The following is a 25065-nucleotide window of genomic DNA, read 5'->3' on the forward strand; positions in this document are numbered from 1 at the left end:
CGCTTGGAGAGTAAGGTGTTCTGCTCTAGGAAAATATGGCAGAAAGAGAGAATCCGCACAGTGGAGATTTTCTCCATCCAATGGCTCAAAGATGGAATGTCAAGAGAGCAGCCACCCTGAGCCCAATCGATAGTCACTTTGTAATCCCCAAAAATGATTATCTCATCCACCACTAACCATAAAGCACATCTTAGGACTCCCCAAAGGGCAAGCACCTCAGCCTGCGAGTTAGTACCGGAACCACCAGACCAGCAGAAGTGATAATGATGAGTAGGAGATAGGGAGATGACAGCTCCACACCCCCCTCAGAGGCACCATCAAAGAAACCTCTTGGAAAACTATGTCCCATATCTTTGAAAGTCCTGTCACTCATTTTTCTGCTGGGAGGGAGGGGTCCAATCTCCAAGAAATATTCAACCGTTCTGAGGGAAGTTTGCCTCAGATTCGGGACAGCATTGTCAAAGATGCATGCATTCCAACTTCACCAGATAGCCCAAAAGAAATACAGAGGTATGGGCCTGTATAATCTGTTGTGTGTGGCCCAAGATTGCAAACATGAAAGGATGGACGTTCTGTCCACAGCGTTATTAATATTGAGCAAAGAAGTGATCTCCTCCAAAACACCAAGGGCCCAGGGACATACCAAGAAAAGATGTACAACATTCTCCTCCGCAGATCTACAAAGTGCCCAGACTCCAGGGCCCACGAAACCTCTTTTGGTAAGGTTGTCCCACGTAAGAATACGATTGTGGGCAACAAGCCAGGTGAAACATTTCAGCTTCACCAGAATCTCCGATTTCCACATCCGTGCCAGCCAAAAGGTGCAGGGATCAAGCACAGGCTTGTAAATGATATAATAGTAAGCTTCCTTGGCCGAAACTTCCCTACTCTGAGCTGTACCGCCCCAAGTGATCTGGTCCTCTTTGTCAGCAAGGACAATGCCCGCTTGTATAAAGTTGGAGCGGAAGGAATCCCATTCGTCATGAAATTCCGGCAGTAAAATCCAACTCTGCTGCTTGACTCCAACAAGTAGAGAGGGAAAACTCGTTATGCGTAACCCCAATGTGTGAGAGTTAGAATATTTCTGCTGTGCAGATGCCGGATGATAGGAAAGGAGAGGGAATGACTTCCATCTTTAGCGATCATGTTGTCTAAGCCAATCAAAATTTTGTTTCCCATTCTAACTGCCCATCTGAGGTTGCTGCAAAGCCAAGGGCAGACTTTCATCATGCTGCACCAAATATAGGAGGCTGAACTCTTCCTAGGGGCACCAGCTCTTACCCAATCCTCCAGGAGTGCATTATTCAAATATTCTTCACGGATTATGTTTTTCCAGATGCCTCTACCCACCAAGGCCCTCCATAGGTTTGTTGTGAGCAGAGCACAATTGAAGGCATATGTGTCCTTGATGCCCCAGCCACCATATTCATGCAGTTTACAAATATAGGCAATGTGGACAGATGAAATTTCTTCTTGTCTCCAATGCCAGACCAAATGAAGTCAGCTATGAATGAGTTGATTCTGTGGATGATAGCCATGGGGAGAAAGAATAAATGCATCCAATAGACAGATATACCCTGAAGGACTGCCTTAGTCATGATCATTCTCCCACCCAAGGAGAGCCACTTGTTTTCCCACCGGGATAATTTTCTTTCAAATTTATCCAAGATCCAATTCCAGTCCTCTCTCCTGTATTTGCAGGGCTTCAGGAAAAAAACCCAAGTATTTGAACCCTTCTGCAAGGGGTTTAACATTAATTCCAGGGATTTAACATTAATTCCAAACAGATCAGCAATTCTTTTGATCTCTGGATCCTCCACTTGTCTAGCAATCAACTCCGATTTATCTTTATTAATGTAGGTGCCCAAATTGTCAAAGATTGTAAGACTGGATTTCAATTTTATATATTAGTATGAATTACAATTGACGGTTGAGATATTTAATCAGACCATTGAGCTGTCTAGTTATATCTGTTGTTCTTTTCAATTCCTGTGGCTTTCTCAAGAAGCTTGCCAACTGCTCCTAGTCTCTCACCTTCATGCATCCTAGCTTTTCTAGCTCGCTCACTTATAGATTATGCAAGATCTTTCCATGTCTCACCAATGTCAGGCAAGCTGGCTGCATTCATACATTAAAGCTTGATTTTCATTTTTCAAAATTCTTACGAAGAATTCAATGGTAAGAAGTGTAGTGAAAATTTATTCAAGTTATATTTGTCAAACTTCACCTACTGCTTGCATGGACTTTAAAATCCAGCAACCAACTGCTGTGAAGGCTATAAAAACCAAAAATATCAGATTCTTGAACACAACAATTTGATTTCAGGTGATCATAGTAAGATTCATGAAACGTTATTGAACATATGAGACAATCAATTCCAGTCACTTTAGACAGTGAACTGCAGGTTTTGTTAGATTGAAATAACTTAACATCAGAATAATCCAAAGAATAAATGTGAATAAACATTTTATGCAACATAAAATGCTGAATTCCATTTCTACAAAATAATGGACACGAATCAATCTGATTACCTTAATCTAGTTAAAATCTAGCATTCAGAAATGCTAGATGAAAGAATTGAGAAATGTTTAGTTCTGAGAGGATCGGAGCTTGGGCCTTTTAGTAAGATATGCAAGGTCCATCAAAGATGGAAGGGCCTTAGGAACTGGCACATGCAGAGATCTGTACATGTTTCTAACACTTTGATGGAGAGTCCTGGGAATACTGTTTCCAAAACTCACACTGCTCTCTTCAACTTGGAAACTCTGAATATAGCCAACTTTACTATTCTGGTCCTCACCATCTTTCATTGTGTTTGGACTACTAGTATTTTCAGCCTGACACTTGCTCTTTCTTGACTGATCTATTAATGGAGATGTATTCTTAAATTCCTCCTCCATATGCAAAACTCTCCGCACAGAGTGCTGAGAACCGTCTTCACTTTCTTTTCTAGAAGCTGAGTAGCTTATGCATTCATCCTGAAAAACTGTAGCCCCTGATAAACCTGTAAATTGATATGTGTTCTTTCCACCAGGAATTAAAGGTTTGATGTCATCTAAAGGCTCTGGATCAACATTATTTAGTGAAATGTTGCATTCTGGGGACCTAGAAGTATCTTCTTCATCACTAAAGGACATTGGAGGCGAAGGTGGAAGACTGTGTCTTGCTCTCCCAAACAGAGGAACAGGTTTATTTGGAGTAGAAAATTGCAGGTTTGTTTCAGAATGCTGCTCTTCCAACAATATACATACATCTGCCGATTGCTCCTGTTGTTTAGTAGGACGACACTTTTTTTCTGCACTGCGAGACATGGTTGACTGAATGACCATATCACAACTGATCCCGGACGCTGAACCAGCTCGGGACCCAGCTTTCCTAGCCCTGAATTGAAAACCCAAATCATTTTCACTATGCATTCCAGCACTGCTAATTTTATCTCTAACGTAACATAGCTCAGTTGCTCTGCAGCTGGGAGTAGTTGAGATGACTTCCTTGGGATTCAAAACTGCTAAGGCCTCCTCCAGTTCCTCTTGGGATGAATGCATAGAATAACAGACATGCCAAACACCAAACTGATCTCTTTCTGCTTCTTTTGGAGCTGATTGTTTATGCCTTCTGGGAAGAACTGTCAGAGAAATAAATCCAGATCCTACACCTTCCCGCTCTTCACATGTATACCACTGTGCAGAGGGACGGATAAAAAGTGGTTCTGGCTTATTATTTCTCTTGGCCTCATCAAACTTTGCTTTGGCTTTCTCAAATAATCTGGGAAAGCCTTCAGATACCTGCAAATAAGTTTGTCATATTTATCTATATTGATTAGGTTTCAGTTATAAATCAACAAAAATATAGAATCGCTAATGTCCAAAGATCATATTGCTAGTTCGATCCAAAATATTGCAAATAGTTAAAATGTATCATTCATGGCATTGAGAATGTTCTCCATGTATGTACTATGTAGTACAGAAATTGCATTAACTATATTCAACAATAATTACTGAAAGAAGTTTAGCCAATCATGAAGAACCAACCTTATCAGTTTTAATGAGAAAATCACAGTACAATAGCTATTGACCGTGGTAGTTTTATACATACATGGAAACGGCATGAGGGATCTTCAGATAGCAGCTCTGGAGCCACAATAGAAAGAATTGCATGGTAGTCTGATAGACTTGATTTATCCACATAAATCTTGGATCCAAAAGTCTTTGATATCTCCATAAGAATCTCCTCTTGCCCCAGAATATCACATGCAAGATACACAGTAGAGGCACTTGGATGCTTCCATATGCAATCAAGAACCTACAAAAATAGAAAAGAGCCACGTGTTAAGTTCCTCGTTAAACTCTGAGAGAGAGCCGGTTGTCTGCTTTCTTTTGATTTTCACTTTAGCAAAACATCATTATTCAGTTCAGGATATAACACCGTCTAACAAACTTCCAGTCATTTCATTGATGAAACAAGGAACCAGTTCATAGACTTTTATAATACAAATAATACATAAGAACATTTTCAGGCATTTCACTGTTAATTTCTCTAATCCCAGCTACTGGCTAATTATTAACTTAGCAAATTCCTTGCTGTAAAGTAATTATTACTGCACATCTACTGAATAAAAATCACTGCTGAGATTTTAGCATGCAATCAAAATATAACTGCAGAAGCAAAATAATCACACCAATCTCATATAGATGTACACATAAATTTCTTCCTTTCAAATCTGCTCATTCATTAATAATAATCTTCAGCATACAAGGGCTCCCTTACTGGGAAAATGGCCCTCAAAAAAATTACAAATACAACAGAGATCTAGATCCTTCTCTCTTGCTGCCCCTTGCACTCTTCCTCGCACTCTGCACACTTGGATGAAAGTCCTTCTCCACCCAATCAATGAGATATCACTATCAAGTTGTGTCTTATGCTAAAAAGATGTGTCTTCTCCCGTAGCCTAGGCTTTATTTTATAAACTTGAGTTATTGAATGTACCCACAACCCTAATATAAAGTGATGAATGGTTGGGATTAGATCTTAATATCACTTGAGATCAATGGCTGAAATTCATCTACTTCACTAATGCAAATAGCCTTTGCATTCATTAGATTAACTCAATTTGTTTTATAAAAGGCAATCACTTTAATCATTCCATTAATTAAAGTAATTGTTAAAGTCAAGGATCGTTTTGGATGACTTCCACACATCTAGACACTTACACCTGTGTGGAAGTACCTGCCTTATGCTACTATCAACAACACTCCCTCTTAGTGAGGATGCCACTTCTGGAAGAACAACCTGGTGTTGAAATTTGGTACCGGAGGACAGGTGGTTCCCTTAGGCTTTGATCTTTGGCCTAAGAAAAAGTGTCCAAAAGAATTTAATTTTTCTCCTAAAGTAACTTTATAATTTTTATAAAGTTAAATCTAATTTAAAAGTGACTTTAAGTGATAAAGTTACTAAGTCTAATTTTAAAGTGACTTTTATAAAGTCAATGAAAAATTAGAAAGGAAAAGCGACTTTGGAAATAAATGACTAAGTGGGTCTTTATTAAAGTGGTGTGAATTAAAAAATAAAAGTGAGATTTAAATGAGCATTTAATCTCAGCCTTAAATCTCAATCTATTTCAGCCATTGGATTTAGGGATCACCCAAAAGTCATTTGGGGTTAGATTAAAGGAGGAAAAGGTCATTCATTCTTTCATGAACAGATTGGGAGAAGGAGAGCAAGAGAGCAAGAGAGATTTCTGAGCAGGGAGGAGAAAGAGACAGCAGCGTGGCACACATTCCAAGGCAACAGTTGAACAGATTTGTACAACTGGTTCAACACACAGTGAAAGGCAGATTTTGGCATGATTTTCGAAAAGTGGTTTGCACAAAAATCGAAGAGCAGTTTGCTGATTTTCCTGCATGCAAAACGAGGGCCGTGCAGCACATTTATTGCAGTCCGTACAGCGCATTTAATGCTGGCCGTACAGCAGCATTTAATGATGAAAATGGGCACAAAAATCGAGGAGGCCGTACAACATTTATCGCTGTCATGTTTGCTGTAATTTCCAGTTTGCTGTGAGGCATGGGAAAAGAGATAAGTTGTAAATTTACTTGCTGATTTTTTTGCTGAATATTTCTCACTGTGAAAAAGGCATTTTCAGAAATAAAGAAGAGCTCTCGAACTGGTTTTCCCCAAGAGTTGTAGGGGGTTTTTCCAGGGTCACATTGACCAAAAATCTCAGTGTTTAAATGTGTCTTAATGGCTGTTTATTACTGCTGATTTTTATTTCTACAATTTCCAGCATTCTGTAAAATTTCCAGAATTTGTGTTTTCAGCAAATTTATTTTTTCCAGCTTGTTAAATGTATGGTTATGGGAAAGGGCATTTAACTATATGGGAGAAATAAGGAGAAACTGAAAACCGGGGTGGGAAATGAGAAATTTCTACACCTGGAACTGGCTTCCCCTTCAATCTTGGCACAATGTCCCAAGCATCCTCTTCCACCATGGCTTTCCTCCAAACCTCCTAGTCTGTTATCCTTCAAAAGATCAGACAAAAATTTATTTTCTTTTTATCTATGGCTCCATCTCGCTTTAGTTACAATCTCTCCATACGCATATCAGCCTTTTTTGTTGCCACAGACTTAACCCACACATGCACTACCACTACGCATCCTGCTTTTGGACTGCTCCTGCACAATTTGTAGAATTCTAGCCTTGTGGGTAATACTTAGAGATTTGGCCTCTTAGAGACGAACCTTCAATACCCAGTTAATTTCTCAATCCCCAGCTACTGACTAATTAATAATTATTAAGCTAGCAAATTCCTTCTTGTAAAATAATTATTACTGCAGATCTACTGTATAAAAGCATTGCTGAGATTTTAACATGTAAATAAAATATAATAGTAGAAGCAAAATATTTAATAAACACACCAATCTCATACACACACATAGATTTTTGCCGTTCAAATCTATTGATTCATCAATAATAATCTTCAGCATACAAGGGCTCCTTTACTAGGATAATGGCCCTCTGAGGAAAAATACAAATACAACTAAACCAAGAGATATTCAAGCTAATCCAACCCTCTGCACATCTGTCCTAACTCCTTTGATCTTGCTGGTTGGTCTGGATCCTTCTCCCTTATTGCACTCTTCCTCGAGCTCTACACACTTGACTGGAAGTCCTTCTCCACCCAATCATTCAGATCCCACTAGCACACCATGTCTTGTGCTCAAAAGATGTGTCTTCTCCCTTAGCCTAGACTTCCTTTTCAGTTTGAGTTATTGATTGAATCCACAGCCCTAATCTAATTCACTAATGGAAATAACCTATATTATATTAACTCAATTTTTGTTATAAAAGTCAAATTACTTTAATAATTCCACTAATTAAAGTAAGTGCTAAGGTTAACAGCCCTTTTGGACGACTTCCACACATCTAAACACCTAGACCTATGTGGAAGAACATGTCCGTGTTGATTTTTGTAGCTCGGGCAAGTACTTCTGCACATGCCTTGTGTCTAGGTGTGCAGAAGTCACCCACTTTCTCCTCAAAACACTTGCTCTAGTGTGAGCAAGTTGCTAATGTAACATAGCCCAAGTCTAACTTAGGAAAAAATGCATATTAATATGTTGGTTTATTGAGCTAATAGAAACTTAAGAAAAGTAAAGTAATTATTTTAATGACTTTGTTTTAATCTCAACCATTGTCAAGTGAGGTGAGATCTAATCTCGACATTCAATCACTTTGAGATTAGGGTTAGGGTTAGGAATTTAGTTCAATATAAAGTTATAAAAGGAAGGCTAAGAGGAGAAAGACACCATATAACTGCAACAGCCTCATCAGGAGGAGTGTGATACACCAGTGTGTAAGGAAGGTGCAAGGAGCAGCATGGGAAACATATCCAGATCAACAGAGGAAGATCGAAGGACAGATCTAGGGCTTGATGAGGTGGATAACTCCAGGTTTATTGTTGTATATGTAATTACTCAGTTGGGCCTTTATCCCAAACAAGAGCCCAAGTAGGTTCAAATTAATTTATTAATGAAGAACTATGATTGGGCAGAAATGTGTCATATGTGATTGAAATTGGTCGTGTAATTGTGCTTCCACTGAATATTTTGTTAGGAACCTAGCCATGTGTTTATTCAATAAATTTTATGCTAGGAATTAAATCCCAGGTGCTAGGTTCGCAGGAAATCTAACAGTCTGATGCTTCTATCACCAACATTCACTTCTTTTGAATCAATTCAGGACTTTACATCTTACCTTATCCCACACTATCTGGAACCAGACATAACCTGCTTTCAAAAATACACAGTATTATGGGCTCACCATACAAAATACAAAACAATCTTAATAAGTTATTAATATCATTTCATTTGAATAAATTCCAATAATCTTATGCACACCAAAGGTCTCCCAAAGCAAACATTCAGTTGTAAACTTCCTCGGCCCTAAAATGTCTTCCCTTTGATTTGTACACCAAAGGTCTCCCGTAGCAAACATTCAGTTGTTAATTTCCTCACTCCGTGACTCAAAATCAAAATTCTCCAAAAAGGGCCTTAATAGCCATTGAAACCAGATAAAAAGACAATAGATATGGTTGACATCTTCTCCCCGTCCATATATAAGACGTTTGGTCATGTTGCAAAGTCCGAAAATGGTTTTGCTAAAAGACAGAATCGTCCATATCTTTATCTTTTAAATCAAACCAAAGATTGAAATCAATTGTGAGAACTCGAGACAGACCTGGAAATCAATCATGAATATAACACTAATCTAGCTTCAATTAGAGGGATAGTATGGAACTTAAAAGTAGTTGGTGCTCTATCTTAAACCTTGCTAGTCTGATCTCTCAAATATACCTTTTGTATCTGTGCAATTACTAGAGCAGCTTCAATAAATTGCTCGCCCATTGACTCTTAGGTTCGGATCAATCCACTTGCAACCAAACGTTGAGCTATTATCCTTGGAATTTTTTTAACTAGCAACACCCAAGTTCCTAAGATAATTTTTGAAAAAATAATGTTACAAGTCCATTCCCTAGATTTTGGAACACCTAATCCATAGAGTTTGGGTTGATTAAATTGAAAGTTGAAACCAAAGGTTGAGTTATTATATCAAATTTCGAAAACCCTTTTAATTAGACTACATCGTTGCAATCCAATCTAATGTGAATTATATTAAACTGAAGATAGTCAATTGAGTTTATCTTGGGTGGTTTGGAGGAATGATTGTTATCCTCCTGACCCAAGTTAAATTCCCAGAAGTGACATGTTGAGTTCATATCAAGTATATTGTTTTAATGGCTTCTAGCCTTGTTGTTGAACAGACTTGAGCCCTAAAGAATATCTTGCCCTTACCTACAAGCTAGAGGGTGGGGTGCTTGGTTACATGGAAAAATATTAAATAAAATGCATTGGGACATGTCATATGTCTAGATATGTGAAACATGATATATTAAGGTTAAAGCAAGCATCAACAACGTGCAAAGGCGGCATTAAATAATAACACTTGCCCTCTTTTGTAACCAAGTTGGTGTTTGACAATCAAAGCCAAAGGCTCTCATGGTTTTTTGTTTCACTCATTAAATGTCTTTAGTTTGCGTATAATTAGTGAATTGTATATTGTTTTGTCAATCTTTCAGCTTCCAAATACATTTCTTTGGAAAGTATTATAGATTGAGCCTTGTTCATTTCACATGCCACTCATCATAATCCATCAATGTTAAGAGGTTGGAACTCGGTACAACATTTATGGCTTTAAGTAACAATGTTACCTAAATGTCCTTCCAAGCTTCCACAAAAATAATTGTGTCATTACATTAACATTAATTTTTACTTGGGTAATCTTCTCGTTGTTGAGAAATCTAGGGCAGCTAGATTAGGGTGATTTCTCTTTACTTTGATAACCACTTGTGATGTTCTTTACTTCAATTTGATGTACTTGTAGTTAGCCTCTTCTTTACTTGATTATTTTAGTGTTCTTATCATCAAACAACTACCAAACTATGAAGATCAATGAAACAAGAGGACACAAGATATAGGCTACTAGCTGGGGTTAAAACCTCTCCCTTTGAGAGGAAAACCCACAAGAATTCTTCTCTTCTTATAGAATTTTCAAATGACAAATTCCAAGACCTAAGACCCAAGACAAAGACCCCACCAAGACCAAGTCAACTTCTCCTTTAATGAGCTTGTCCTTCACAATGTCAAACTACTTCAAAACTTCAAATTTCGGCCTCCACTTCAAAATTTCAGCTACTACTTCAAGTCTGCAATTTTCGGCTTTCATGCAATCTCTACAATTTAGCACATGTGAGTGGTTTAGGGCAGAATTATGGTCCTTTTCTCCTTCACTTGGCTTGATCTTCTTTCCTTGGTAACTCAGCTTGCAAACTTGATTCTATAGCTTCAGATTTCAGTCTTTTTAATGGACCACAATTTGCGGTATGGCTGCAACAATGTATGCCCTAATTCTTTCGCATGTGTGAGAGGATTTGACCCAAAAATTCAGGCTTCAAATTCGATTTTCTTCTTTTGTCCTCCTTTGCTTGTGTTTCTCCTTGAATTGAACTTGCTTTTCTCTCTTGATCGAATGTCTTGGATGCTTCTTCAAATGAGGTCGAGTGCTCTTTATATATAGGCTTCTAGGGAGCCCTAATGAGGTTGACTTCATCACTCTTAGGTCGACTTGTCTTCTTGCAAGCCAACTTGGTCTTGGAGGGACTTTATGACACAAATTAGACTTTCATAAACTATTTTGACTTGATACAAAAAATGCCCAATAGGGTCTCTTACATATGACAATGACTCTTCAACTTCTTTGACTCTATGATAACTTCCAAGAAGCACACAATGGGTGCTTGACCTAAAACAAATTAACCTAGAGCATGAAACCCATGCTATAAAAATGATAATAATAATTTTTTTATAGAGAGATAGTTCAGATTTTCCACAGTAGTATGTGAATTTTGTCGACGTTTTGAATCCCAAAGAGGATCCACCATCATGACGATGAATGAATGATAGAAAAGCCAAAGCGGAGGATGAATAAATAGATAGTAAATTAACAAATTCAAACCTAAAGGTCGGCTAAAATAATAAAACCTAAACTAAACCTAAATCAATATTATTAAACTAATTAATAAATAATCAAAATTATTATTATTAATTATTTATTTATAATAATTATCTATTTATTTATTTATAACAATTATTTCATCTATTACATTATTTATTAATTATTCTAATAATATTAAATTATTATATATAAATAAATAATTATTATTAGTAATTATTATAAATAAATAATTATTAATAATAATAATTTATTTATAACAATTATTTCATCTATTAGATTATTTATTAATTATTTTAATAATATTAATTTAGATTTAGTTTAGGTTTTATTATTTTAGTCAACCTTTTAGGTTTGAATTTGTTCATTTATTATCTATTTATTCGTCCTCCGCTTTAGCTCTTCTATCATTCATTCATTGTCTTGATGATGGATCCTCTTTGGGATTCGAAACGTCGACAAAATTCACATACTACTATGGAAAATCCAAACTATCTCTCTCAAAAAGAAAACCACAAAAGTTTAAAATCTAACAATAATTTTCTTTTCTTTTTTACATCAAATATATAAAAACAAGATTACATAAGACATGATGAAGACCAAACCTAGTTACATATTCCAACACTCATCTCTTACATTTGCATTATAGTTTCCACGGCATAAACATATCAAGGTAAGATGCTTCCTAAGGGCATTCATATTTTTAATATTTTCATGAAATTGGCATAAATTTTGTTGGTTCGAAAGTTGAATATTTTGTATGAGAAGAAAGTAAAACTAACCAAGAAAACCAAGATAAAGCTATTACAACATTAATGACACTTCAAACATGAGGACATACAAGGTAGATAAGAACTATATCAATGGGAATCGTAATCTGGATAAGAATATTAATTAATAATGCTTCCAATGAGACTTTAAATAAGAATTATGTAGATGATATTAAGGACAATGAGAATATGAATAGGAGTAGTGATAACAATTTCCCTCTCAACAAGAAAGTAATCAATTTGTCTAGTCATCATCTAAACAAATATGAAATTAGTATCCTCAGTAAAAGGCTCAACTTCGCCATTGCTCCTAAAACGCATCCCAACAGAAAACATCATATGTTGTATTGAAGATAACATACAACAGCTTGAAAGTGATGAAGAGAAAGGAGCAATAAGACAAGATTTTAAATTAATACTTAGAAGGGCCAAGCCACCAAAAGTTAACATGTCCAAAAATGAATTGTCAACATTAAAGAAACTAAAAAATAATGATAGCATTGTAATTCTCAAAGTAGATAAGGGAGGTGCCACCGTAATCCTCAATAAGGAAAGCTACATTGAAAAAATGATGGACCACCTTAGTTGTGGTAGCTACAGAGAGTTCGACAAAAACCCCATCTCAAAAATCTTTAATGAAGTTAAGAAAGCAATCAAAAAATCCAACCTTGATGAAAGAATAAAAAAGAAACTCCTCCCAATCGCTGAGATAACACCTAGAATATATGGTCTCCCAAAAATTCATAAAATAGAGTTCCATTAAGACCTATTGTTAATACCATTGGTTCCCCCACTTATGGATTAGCCAAGTATGTGGCTGGCAAATTAAGCTCCCTTGCTGGCCACACTAACTTTTTCATTAAAGATCCATATGACTTTGTTAATCTTATCAAGGATGATAAAATGGACAATGATGACCTAATCACTAGTTTTGACGTAGTTTCATTATTCACTAAATTCCATTAGAAGATGCTATCTAAATTCTCTACGAGGCTATTGACCTTGAAACTACTAAACTTGCGGAAGTTTGTCTTCACTCAACATTCTTTAGCTTCCAAGGAGAATACTATGAGCAAGTCACTGGCGTTGCTATGGGTTACCCCCTTTCTCCTATTGTGGTTAATCTATACATGGAAAAATTTGAACAAAAAACATTAGACTCTTATCCATTGAAACCTAGAAGATGGAAAAGGTATGTTGATGATACTAATGTAAAATGGCAACATGGTAAAAGAGAGCTCAGCAAATTTCTAGAACATCTTAATGGAATACTTGATGACATAAAATTCATTATGGAACTAGAGGATAATAATTAAATAAAGATGGAACCTTAGGGCATCCAGTATTCAGAAAAAAGATTCATACTAACAGTTACTTGCATGTTGACTCCCACCATTACCCAGCGCAAAAAATTGGAATCCTTAATACATTGACCTTAAGAGCTATTAGAATATCTGATAAAGATCACTTGGATCAAGAATTGAATCATCTTAGTAAAGTATTCAAAGAAATTGATTCAAAGGATAAAGACATTACCAAGGCCATTGGAAGAGAAAAATAAAAAGAAAACCCGCCACAAAAATCTATTAATCTTCAACCTTCCAACATAAAAGCTCACCTTCCATACATACGTGGTGTAACCGAAATAGCTATAAGGAAAAATATGAAATCTGTTAAGGATAAAATTGATCAACATCAACTAAAAGGAATCTATAAAATCAACTACTCTTGTGGTAAAATCTACATTGGTGAAACCAGAAGGTCATTCAAAACAAGAATAAAAGAACAATGCGCTGACATTCAAAATCAACGCTCTAGGTCCTCTTCTATTACAAAGCATTCCCTCCACACTAAACATCACATTTGCCTTGAAGACATTACTATCATTGCAAAGGAAGATCACTACTTTAGGAGAAAATTCAAAGAGGCCCTGGAAATATTAAGACATCCAAACAACCTCAATAGGGATGGTGGTCTCGAAGTTAGTAAGAGTTGGCTCCTTGTGCTCTCTAAGCTTAAGGTTTGTTCCCTCCCTTTCAATATTAAATTAATAGTCATTATTAACATTATCCCTCATCAAAGTATTAATGTTAATAGTATTACTCTATCAATATTAATATTTATCCTTCTTTCTTCATAATTCTATAGTTTTTAGATCTATACATATAATTTACATTAATATACTGTTAATTTTATTAACTTAGGCATTAATTCTTTATATTAATTAAAATAATTTAATTTAATTAATTAATTTACTAATTAATTAATAAGAAGTATGGTATAAGATATTCTATTATAATACTCACTAATGAATGAAGTACTATATTACATTAATTCCTTTTATACATTTATATATTATTACCTTTAATATAATTTACGTTAATATTTTAATTTATTTCCATTATTCTAATATATTAGGTTATTTATTAATTAACCAAAACTAATTTAATTAATTAATGTTATTATATTAATTAATTGTTTCTAATTTTCTAATTAATTAACCTCGATATATTAATTAATTAATTTCCTTACACCAATATATCATATTAAATTAATTAATTCCAATATATTAATCTGATTCCCTTTGGATATTAGGTTTTAGGCTTTCACCTCCTGTCAACTTATTTTCTTCTTTTTCCTTGTTAATTATTTATACCTTTTATGCTCTCCTCTTTATCTCATCCATTACTCCTAATGATGGGTCCTGGTCTAGACTTAAACGTCGATTAAAAATGATCATTGTGGATAAAATCCAAAAACAAATTCTTCAAAGTCTAATAACCACAAAACCTTACAAACAAGCTTTAGGGTTGTTAGATATGCATAAACAACAAAAACAAAAGGTGACATCAGCCCTTCTAGGGCATGTAAGGCTATTCACCATACTAGATTTTGCTTGTATCTGATTTAGAGTAGCTGAGCTACAAATTAAGGCCACCCTTCAGCAATAAAACAAAAGCTTTCACACATAAATCAGCTCCTAAGCCCTAGTGGTTGCCCTAGCTATCTAGAAGAGAGAAAAAGAAAAAGGATTTTAGAAGTTCTATAGTTGATCAACACACTCTAGATCAACACCTTATCCTACTAGGGTTCAATGCAATCCTTGTTGCACAAATTCAATGGAAGTATATAGATGGAGTAAGGAGGGATGCCTAGGGCATCCACTTCTAAAACTCTAGCTATTGCTCTTGTGAGGGGAGAAATTAAATGTAAAGTCTGCACATATAGAGTTTCCCTATTAGCCTTAGAGAAAACAATTCTACATAAAATATGGAAGCAAAATTCCAGCAATGATAAAGCATTTAGTGGATATCATGTTGTGATAAGCCTTATGTATTTTGCTTGTTTTTATTAATATTGAAGCCTACTGGGCCGCCTGTCTGAGGACAGTTCTGTCATCCAAAAGAACTTGGAACTGTAAGGCGAAGGTGTTGAAGACCCGTGGAGAGAGCTCGTAGTTACGCGCACATGTTCAGTTGAGGAGAAGTTACCTACTCAGATGTGTTGTTTGATAGTCTTTGAAAATTGATCAAAAGTAAGTTCTTAATACCAAGGCTCTTTACAGTTGTATTCTTGTGTTGTGCTTGCTTTGCTCAGTGTTTGGTCACCAATTTGGTATCAGAGCCATAAGTTCGTTCCTGTTAATCATACATTCTATAGACAGAGTCTGAAGTTAGCCAGGAAGCCTTTGAAAGTATTTGTACTCGGTAGATAAAAGCTGCTTCAGTCAATCTCTGAAATAGTCTGTTCAACATGGCCAATTTCTTAAGATCCTTCTCAAATATTGATAGACGATCTGTATCTGAAGTAGACTGTAGATCCCTCGAATCTGACAGTATGGAACATGAAAAGGTTGAAGATCCAGAAAGTTGGAACCGCTAGTTTTGAGCTCTAAGGAAGTTTATCCTGTTCCATCTTTGTTTAGTCTATCCAAAAAGGTTTGGCTAGAAGAATTTGAACTAAAAATAAAAATATTAGGTCCATCTGTACAAATTGTTGGTCTCAATTTGTTTTCTAAAGATGAAATTAAAAAATTCTGAAAGTATGTTGCAGAAAAGAAGTTCTCCTATTTGCACTTTGGGGGAATAAGAATTGGATTAGCCTCGTTATTCCGTCATGGTCTTAACACTCCGTGCATAGCAAAAAATTTTGATACCAGACATAACATATATGATCATGCCCGTATAGGTACAATACTTGGAAATCTATCTTCAGGATATCAATATGGCACTATCTATCCAGATTATGCCATTAGTTTGTCTAATGTTCATTTAAAAGATTGTTGGAAAGCTTTGATAGGAGTACAAGGCTTGGAAATGGTTCAAGACAGTGAATATCTATCAGTGTTAATCCAAACCTCTTTTCAATTCACAAATACGGTGGATCAAATAATTTGGCTAGACCATCTCTGTTTAAATCTCTGTGGAAACCATTACAAAATATATTGGTGTCTAAAACCATAGGAGGATTTGTGAGTTTAACTCATTATATAGACAACATTTCTTTAAAAGTTGGAGGGAGTATAGTCATGATTTCTGCAAGACAACATTTTGACCCCTCAGCTAGTCTAATGTTGGGAATGCCATTTTTAAATTTTGTGCTTCCAGTAACAATTAGCCAAGATAAGCTGATTATAAATTGCAAGAAAAAGCCTATTGTTGTGCCTAGATTATTCATTGCAAATTCAGAAGCAAGACATGAAAATAGTCGAAAAAGAAATGGAGCCAGAAGACCATTAAAAGATTCTGATGATTGGCAGAAAGTTCTGCAAATATATGAATCCAAAGCAAAATCTAAATCAAAACAAAAGGCATGTATAGATCCCAACTGGTCTACAGAACAAACTGCTATCCATGACAGACTTCTTAAAAGTTGTTCAGAAAATCCACAACAGTTTTGGGTAGTAGAAAGTCCAATGCAAGAAATTGTGACCTTGCATGATAATGGAGTCAAAGGAAAACTGATTCCTTGCACTCCCTCAAACGAGCAAGAAATAAAGAGACAAATTAAAGAATTGTTAGATATGCAGCTCATCGAGCCAAGTGAGTCTCATTATTCTTGTTCAGCGTTTCTGGTAAGAAATCATTCTAAGATAGTCAAAGGTAAACCTAGAATGGTTATAAATTACAAACCTCTAAATGCAATAACTCAAAGTTTCAATTATCCACTGCCAAGACCAGAAACCATAATGCAAAAAATACAGCACAGTAAAGTATTCAGCAAATTTGATATGAAATCTGGATACTATCAGATTCAGATACAAAAAGAAGACCGGCATAAAACTGCTTTTACTTGTCCAGCCGGATTTTACCAATGGAAAGTTGTTCCATTTGGTTTGAAAAATGCCCCTGCATTCTTCCAACAAAGAATGGATTTCATTTTCTCTAAGTATGATTTCATTGTAACATACATTGATGACATTCTCATTCATAGTCCAGATGTAAAAACCCATCTAAAGCATTTAGAGATTTTTCTAAAAGAAGTTCAACAGCATGGTATAGTTTTATCAGAAAGAAAAATGAGCTTGTTTCAAGACAGTATAGATTTTCTGGGAATACATGTAGTCAATGGTGCAATTCAGATGCAACCACATGTGTTGACTAAATTAACTCAATTTCCAGATGAGTTGAAAGATACAAAAACCATTCAAAGGTTTTTAGGAGTCTTGAACTACATTCACAAGTATATCCCAAGGTTGACAGAAAAAACAACACCAATCAGAAAACATCTCAAAGAAGGATGGTCACCAGAAACTACAACAGCAGTAAAACAGTTGAAAGTAGAATGTCAGCAATTGCAGATGGTCACCTGGTGGTTGAAGTTTCGACAATTGCTGACATTCTGCTTTCAACTGTTTTACTGTTGTTGTAGCTTCTCGTGACCATCCTTCTTTGAGATGTTTTCTGATTGGCGTTGTTTTTCATGTCAACCTTAGGATATACTTGTGAATGTAGTTCAAGACTCCTAAAAACCTTTGAATGGTTTTTGTATCTTTCAACTCATCTGGAAATTGAGTTAACTTAGTCAACACATGTGGTTGCATCTGAATTGCACCATTGACTACATGTCTTCCTAGAAAATCTATACTGTCTTGAAACAAGCTCATTTTTCTTTCTGATAAAACTATACCATGCTGTTGAACTTCTTTTAGAAAAATCTCTAAATGCTCTAGATGGGTTTTTACATCTGAACTATGAATGAGAATGTCATCAATATATGTTACAGTGAAATCATACTTAGAGAAAATGAAATCCATTCTTCGCTGGAAGAATGCAAAGGCGTTCTTCAAACCAAATGGAACAACTTTCCATTGGTAAAATGGAACAGTTGAAACCTTATTTTAAACCAGTGTTGATAATATCAGTATTGGCAAAATATCGACGAGGGTCCAGAAAACATCTTATTAGCAATATCAGCGAAAATATCGGCAAATATCAGCACGCATAAAAAATAATTTTTTCAAATTTTTAAACATAGCCGATATTTTGCTGATATTTTCAAAATATCGCGATATTTGTCGATATTTTGAAAATATCGTGATATTTTCTCGAAAATATTGCTGATATTATCAATTTAAACATTAAAACATGCAAAATATCAAAGATAAACAATAAACTTACAACAATCTTCCACAAAGGCACTTCTTTCGATCTGAAAACAACATCACCATGCAAAAATCACATCCATGAGAAAGTCACACCATAAAAGACTACATTTTTCATTGCAATTAAAAAGGTTAGCTCGCACTCTTTAAAAGAGGAAAATAATATAATGTATGGTGATGAAAATACAAATGAGAGGGAAGGCTCTATTTATATGAGCATTCTCCTACTCATTTGGTGAGAACTTGGAGATCAAACACTGTCATTTTTACATTATGTTATTGTTAACAATCAGGGAGGTAAGCTCAAGCCCCATTCTTTGCAAAGTGGTATTTTCTATGCTACTTGCTTTGTGCATGCGTTGTCTTTTTACTCTTTCTCGTTCCTTCTTTCCCTCATTCTATTGAAGGTTTGTCATCCAAGAAGACGATGAATGTTCATAATGACCCATTCTCTAAAGATGGAAAAAGTTTGTAGGATGAAGGAAATGACAGTGAAAGTGAGGCTAAACATACAAGCAAACATGGTTCAACATTGTTATGGAAGTATGTGACAAAACCTAATGGTGGAAAAAGGGGTGAAACCACAAAATGTATGTGCAAACATGATTGTCATGAGGGAAAACTTTACATTGGTTCATAAAGCTATGTGAGGAGGCATCTTTGTGGGACATTGCCAAGTGACAAGCACAACTTTGCCCCAGTGTATCAAAAGAAGAAGAGAAAAATACATCAAGGAAAAGAGGAAGTAACAAAAAGAAAGCATGGTAAAAACAAAAGGAACAACCCAATGCCACATCGAGAATGTTTACCAATTTCAAATTTGCCACATCTAGTTCCCCAGATGCTAGCGTGAGCTCGCATGTAGGGGTTGGAAGTAGGAGTAGAAAAATAGAAGATTTTTTCAATATTAGCAGTAGAGACAAGGTGGATGTATCCAAACATTTGCAAAGAACAATTCACCTACTTCATGCCCTATAATAATCTTACAAGGAATAAGAATACACATCTTGTTGAACTGGTTCACAACAACAAACAAGCAGTCATGGACTCTCCTTAACATATGAAAACCTCCAATAAAATTCATAAAGATACTTTCCCAATGTCTATTTGGTACTAGTAATTGTTGGGTCATTGATTTTTCATCATTTAACCATTATTTACAGTCATCCCTTTAACCATTTGTGTCATTCTTTCATCCGTTGTGTTAATTTTAGTTAACATGTTCTTTGCTTAGGTCAATTACTTCAATGTTCCACATTAGCCCAATTTTCATTTCCATTTCTTTTCATTAGCAATCACATAAACCATTATCACATTGATAGTAACTGAAGAAAGAACATAAATAACATATGCAGAGGACAAGCCAAGACAAGAGAACACAAAAATTGGCTCAAGCCAAGGAAAAACCCCAAGATGGGGAAAACCCTTGAACAATTCTTCTTATTATTAATATCAAGTGTTCAACACAGAAAGAGAGAGAGAGTACAATCAAAGTCAAAACTGACTTGCCAAAAATGATGACTCGTACCACTGTCCAAATGCCAAAGAGACTGCCCAGTCAAGTATGCAATTCTGCCTTCAAACAGTAGCAGACAAATTTTGCCCTAGCCAGTGGTCAGCAGTAGTCAAAGCGGCTACAAAATAATCTCCTAAAGGAGCTCGGTCCTGGATCAAATAATTGAGCCTCCTTTGCTGAATATAATGAGTCATGTTACCACTCAAACTAGCAGGGGTCCTAGGAGCGAATCCTAAAGGGACAATTGCTAGGTCAAGGGCAATAATGGAGCAATAGCCCATAGTCGCCTTAGCTAAAGCTCCCTACTCTTTACGGATTTTCATCGATGAGAGGAGACCCAGTATGATAAGGATCACAAAGATGAATAGATAAAAAAATAGGATGAAGGGTGATCCTAGAAGCCTATTCACAAGAGAGGCTCAGGATTGTGGCTTGCTTGTCTTGGAAGACAAGATGGAAGGCTCTTTAGGAAGGGCTTGGGGAGAATTTCAAGGGTTAGGTTTTCAGTATGAGTCTTATAAGGGAAATCCCTAAGCCCTAGAATTCTTGTGGAAACTTGGGTTCCAAGTGATCTTTGAAGAATTAACCTTGATAGTGCATGGGACCACACAAGACCAAGTGGACCCGAGGTTAGGTCAAGAGGATAGGATTTAGCAACCAATGATATACTTGACCTAATTAGGGAGGGGAAAGGGATTAAGAAATGAATTTTCAATGAAAGGCAATGCAAGGATCCCAGTGAGGTTTCTAGCCTAAGGGAAACCAAGGGCAAGAATTGGTCTTCGAGCTAGAGCTTGCAATATCTCAAAGATCCCACCATCGAAATCTCATGAAATTTGGAGGGCTTCTTGAGGACACACCAGCATAGTTGTGGACCAAAAATTGAAGTATTTGGATGGCTAGATTGTGAGATAATTGATGCCCTAGGTGACCTATGTAGGCTAGGCCTAGAAAAAGAGGGGAAGGTGAAAGAAATAAGCTTTAAAGTGATCACCAGAGGAGGACTAGTGCTTTTTCCTTTGGGAGAGATGGAGTCATGGAAGATTTAGAGTTTGGATTGATTTCCACTTGTTAAGGAGGCCTAAAAGACAACTTCGTTGGGCATTAGAGCTTAATGGAAGGAGCCTCAAGGTCATTTATACTTCGTTCAACAATATTTGGTGACTTTTCAAGACAGGGATGTCTCTAGGAACATTTATTCATTCAAACAAGGCCCAATCATGATACAACACTATTTAGAGATTTAATTTCCACAATTTCGTTCCAAGAAAAGCAACAAATTAACCCTAGAATAGCGAAAATCCCAATATCATGAATGCAGCAAAATAAAGAATCAAAATAGCATTAACATAGTACTTACATGTAAGAAGAATATATCCAATCACCAAGATATGCCAATCATAGAAGCTCCAAGACAAAGAAGAATAACCAAACATCGAAATTCATCCATTCATCCAAAAAGTCTCATCCTCAAAAGATAGTGAAAATCTCACAAGAAGATATGATCCAATCCAAGTGATGATTCAAAATGAAATCACATCACTCCTATTTACACACTTCTTAGGAGTTTGAATTACCTAATTAGGCCTACATTAGCCCCTAAAATGAAATAAAGTGCAACATAACTAACTTTCGGCGACAAACCCACCAAACTAGCTCAAAAACAAAATAATAAGCCTCTAAAGAGGTCAAATGATGAAGAATACAAGTTGTTGGGCCCTCCAAGAGGCCTGATGAAGTCCACAAGTGCCATACTGATGAATAGGACCCTCAAAAGTGATGGACAAGGGGGGGCTTGTTCTCCAAACAATAAACCTTTGGTGCTCCCAATGGGTGTGGGGGCACCCAAATAACCTCATGGGTCTCCAAGTAGATTGAAGATGCTTGCAGACCATCTATAAGGGCTTAGATGGTAATATAAGCGATGCCACATCAACATACAAGTCTTGGGTCATCTGCCAAGTGCATGGTACAACTATGGGGCCGGCTAAGCATGATGAACCATCTAAGCCCTTATAGATGAACCAATAGGTGAATCTCGAGCAATCTCTTATCATCTCTAGGAATCCATAGAGTGTTGTCTAATGTTGTGGAGGCCCATGGCTCTCTACACACCCTACATGTGCCAATGTAGCCCTCTGGAGAGTTAGGAGCCCATATAGGGAGACCAAACTCAGAATGGAAACCATCCGCAATCCTGCATAAGATGCAATGTGTCCCCTAGCCTTCTAGCACAACAAGTCATTAAATTAATCAGGTAAAAGATCTTACAAACCATGGACAACAAGTGGATACTTCATAATGGCATGCCCTTCCATAGTGGGCTTTGGCATGTGCCAATGTCTCTAAGATCCAAAGGGGGTTAACCAAGTACCTTATTAGATGGTTTCTACCTTTAAAGGGGATAGTAGGTCCAAGGTACACCCTTCAAATGGTGGCAACATGTGACAAAGATGTGAATGGAATAGGGAATGAAGACAGGCAATCTTGGGCCACATATCGGGGTACAAGGGTAGCATTAAAAAGGGAAGCCCGCAACTGGGTATATAATGTCTAGGAATCGTGGTACATGAGGTGCCCCTGCCTTGATTTTTCCACCCTTTTTTATATGCCTTTTTCCTTTTATGATTTTTCTTTGATTAACTGCTCAGGGCTGAAAGGATAGGAGCATGATGTGTAAGATATAGCAGTGAATACACCTTTTAAGGTAGGGCGGTTCATTGCCCACCAGGGGTTGGGACAATCATGGGTTCCTGAAAGATAAAAGAGGCTCATTTAGGGCCTATGGAACCAGGGTGATGGCCATGGATATGGGGTAGAGCTCATGTATTGCCTTTGGCCCACGTGCTAAATATATTTGCCCCGACCATCTTTTGCATCTTGTGGTACATTTTCCTATTGAATGTGGCAATTTATGCTTTTACTTTTTCTTTTCAGTTGCTTCAACCTCCAGGGCATCGTTCCAAGTTGGGGCAAGGGAAAGGAGAGTCTAACCCTGTGGACCCAGTGAGGAAATGTGGACCCCGGTAGGAAAGATGATGAATGGGGTTATAATAAATGGAAGGGGAGTGATATATTTGGATGAGGGAGCGAGACCACGCACCCAAAATCGAGGTTTCCCATGTAATACCACCCTAAAACCAAATGGTTAGTAAAGGAGATCCCACGAGACTAAGATCCAAGGGTAACATCCAAAAGAGGTCTAGGGGACAGAAGCACAAACTTAGCCCACTCTTTTCGTCGAATCCCCCCATTAGTTCATGCCCAAAAGCGTCCATGATAATTAATCTCAATACTCAATTACCAAATGACAAGACATACCTTTAGGTTCGGGAGGCCCACATTCAAACATACGCTCAAGACAAATGGGTGAGGGACCACATGGTTGGCTCAAGTGGCGAAGAAACGACACAACGAGCTAGTTGGTGGCTGCAAGGGGTTGTTGGCTGCCAGCTGAGGACCATCATGGAGACAAAAAATTCCCCTAAGGATATCACCCACAAAATGATGGGTAACACGTCCAAAGCAATCTAAGAATAAGCAATCAAACCAAGTCGATGAGATAAGGAATTTTGCAGTCAAATGTATGCAATTAGGGCTTGTAGTCATAGAGCCCAAATTTGCCCAGATTTGGTCTCAATAGTTGCGGCCCTCCTTCCTAGGCAAGCTGCTTCAATCTGTTGTTGTCTAGCCTCCTTCTAGGGCCTATAAACTGCCCCATGTCTTTCTCTGTTTAAGCTCCTCAGACCTGCGGCTCCCTGTTGTAAGTTCTTGCCCATCAAACAAGAGGAATAAGGCCTACGGCCTAGCTAAAAGTACCCTCCACAAGTGCGGCCTACTGTAGGGAAGGTATGCCACATAAAACAATCACAAATACACTTTTGAATTAGCCCAAAAATCCTCCTTAAGGATGCGGCCTTCTCCTGCAATGGCCCAGACTTGCATAAGAAACAAAATAACCCAAAACATGCTTCTTCGTCCTCCTTGCTTGGTCTCCTAGGGCTGCGGCCAACTTCAGAGAGAAAATATGTGTTGTGGATGTGTCTAATGAGGATGGAGGTCACTTCTATTTATAGGAGATGGAGAGGGTTTCACTTTGTTTAATTTACCCCAAGCCGACCTTAACAAATTACACATGTGGGCTTGCTTTCAAAAATATACTTTTCCTTATCCAAATTTAGTGATCTTTAGGTCGATTTTGGTCCTCTCAAAAAGAGGAATTCAATGCCACAATTATCTTCTTCAAAGGAGCTGCCCAAAGTGGAATTTTGCCGTAGTTTCCAATTTTAACACTCCCTCTCAACTAGGGAGAATTCCACCTGTCAATATTTGACCATTGATCATCATGACAGCCTATCATCATGAACCATCTTTGCATTACGTTTCAATTCTATTGAACACTTATATAGATAATGAAGAAGAATTGATCGAGAGTGAGTCACAAGACCTTACCACTTTCTACTCACAAAATTCAGTTCCACAAAACCAAGGGGAGAACCCCACTCAATACTTGATCCCAAGTGATCAAGTCATTGAACATCATGCATCCTAGACATAAGGGAGTAAGGCAATACACAATGCATCCATCGGTAGTGCTATGGTCCCTATCCACTTTTCCCAACTCATTGGCCAAATGAGGTACTTCCCATGAGTCTGTATGCTGGGGCATTCGCAAGAGAAGGTGAGCCACACATCTTATGCATATCTCATCAATTGTAGGGGAAGGTGAACCACTCACCCTACACGCATGCAAACCATCGATAGTAGGGAAAGGATGAACCACGTCCTACATGCATGTCAACCAACAATCATAGGAAGGATCCTACACGTGGGGAAAGGATGAACCGCATCCCACCGACATGTCAACCACCAAATGTAGGGAATGAGCATCCTACATGTGGAGAAAGGATAAACCACGTCCCATCGACATGTCCACATGTGACAACCGACAAATGCCTATATGCATCTCTCACTGGGGTAAACACGTATAGGAAAAGGATGAACCACATATTGTACAGAGTGAACCCATAGGGAAAGGAGTGAACCACATCCTATGGTCACATATAGCTCCAAAAGGTACCCCAAGCCATCAGGAGCTCCCAAAGC

General features: G+C 37.1%; 1 protein-coding gene across 2 annotated transcripts in view; it reads right to left on the reverse strand.

The window, feature by feature from the left end:
* Window positions 1–1132: 1132 nt before the first annotated feature.
* The window catches only part of LOC149218157 (DNA repair metallo-beta-lactamase family protein), an 84227-nt gene continuing 60294 nt past the window's right edge, over window positions 1133–25065 (reverse strand). For both annotated transcript variants that reach the window (XM_089383830.1, XM_089383831.1), the window contains exons 4-5: window positions 4096–4302; window positions 1133–3785 (exon numbers count right to left, since the gene is read on the reverse strand). In XM_089383830.1, coding sequence (XP_089239956.1) covers window positions 2589–3785; window positions 4096–4302 — 1404 coding nt within the window. In that variant the 3' untranslated portion in view covers window positions 1133–2588. The remainder of the gene's footprint in view (window positions 3786–4095; window positions 4303–25065) is intronic.

This window comes from Pinus tabuliformis, chromosome Q, assembly GCF_031772625.1.
Source record: "Pinus tabuliformis cultivar Carrire ecotype Pingquan chromosome Q, CPIR1, whole genome shotgun sequence".
NCBI classification, from domain to species: Eukaryota; Viridiplantae; Streptophyta; class Pinopsida; order Pinales; family Pinaceae; genus Pinus; species Pinus tabuliformis.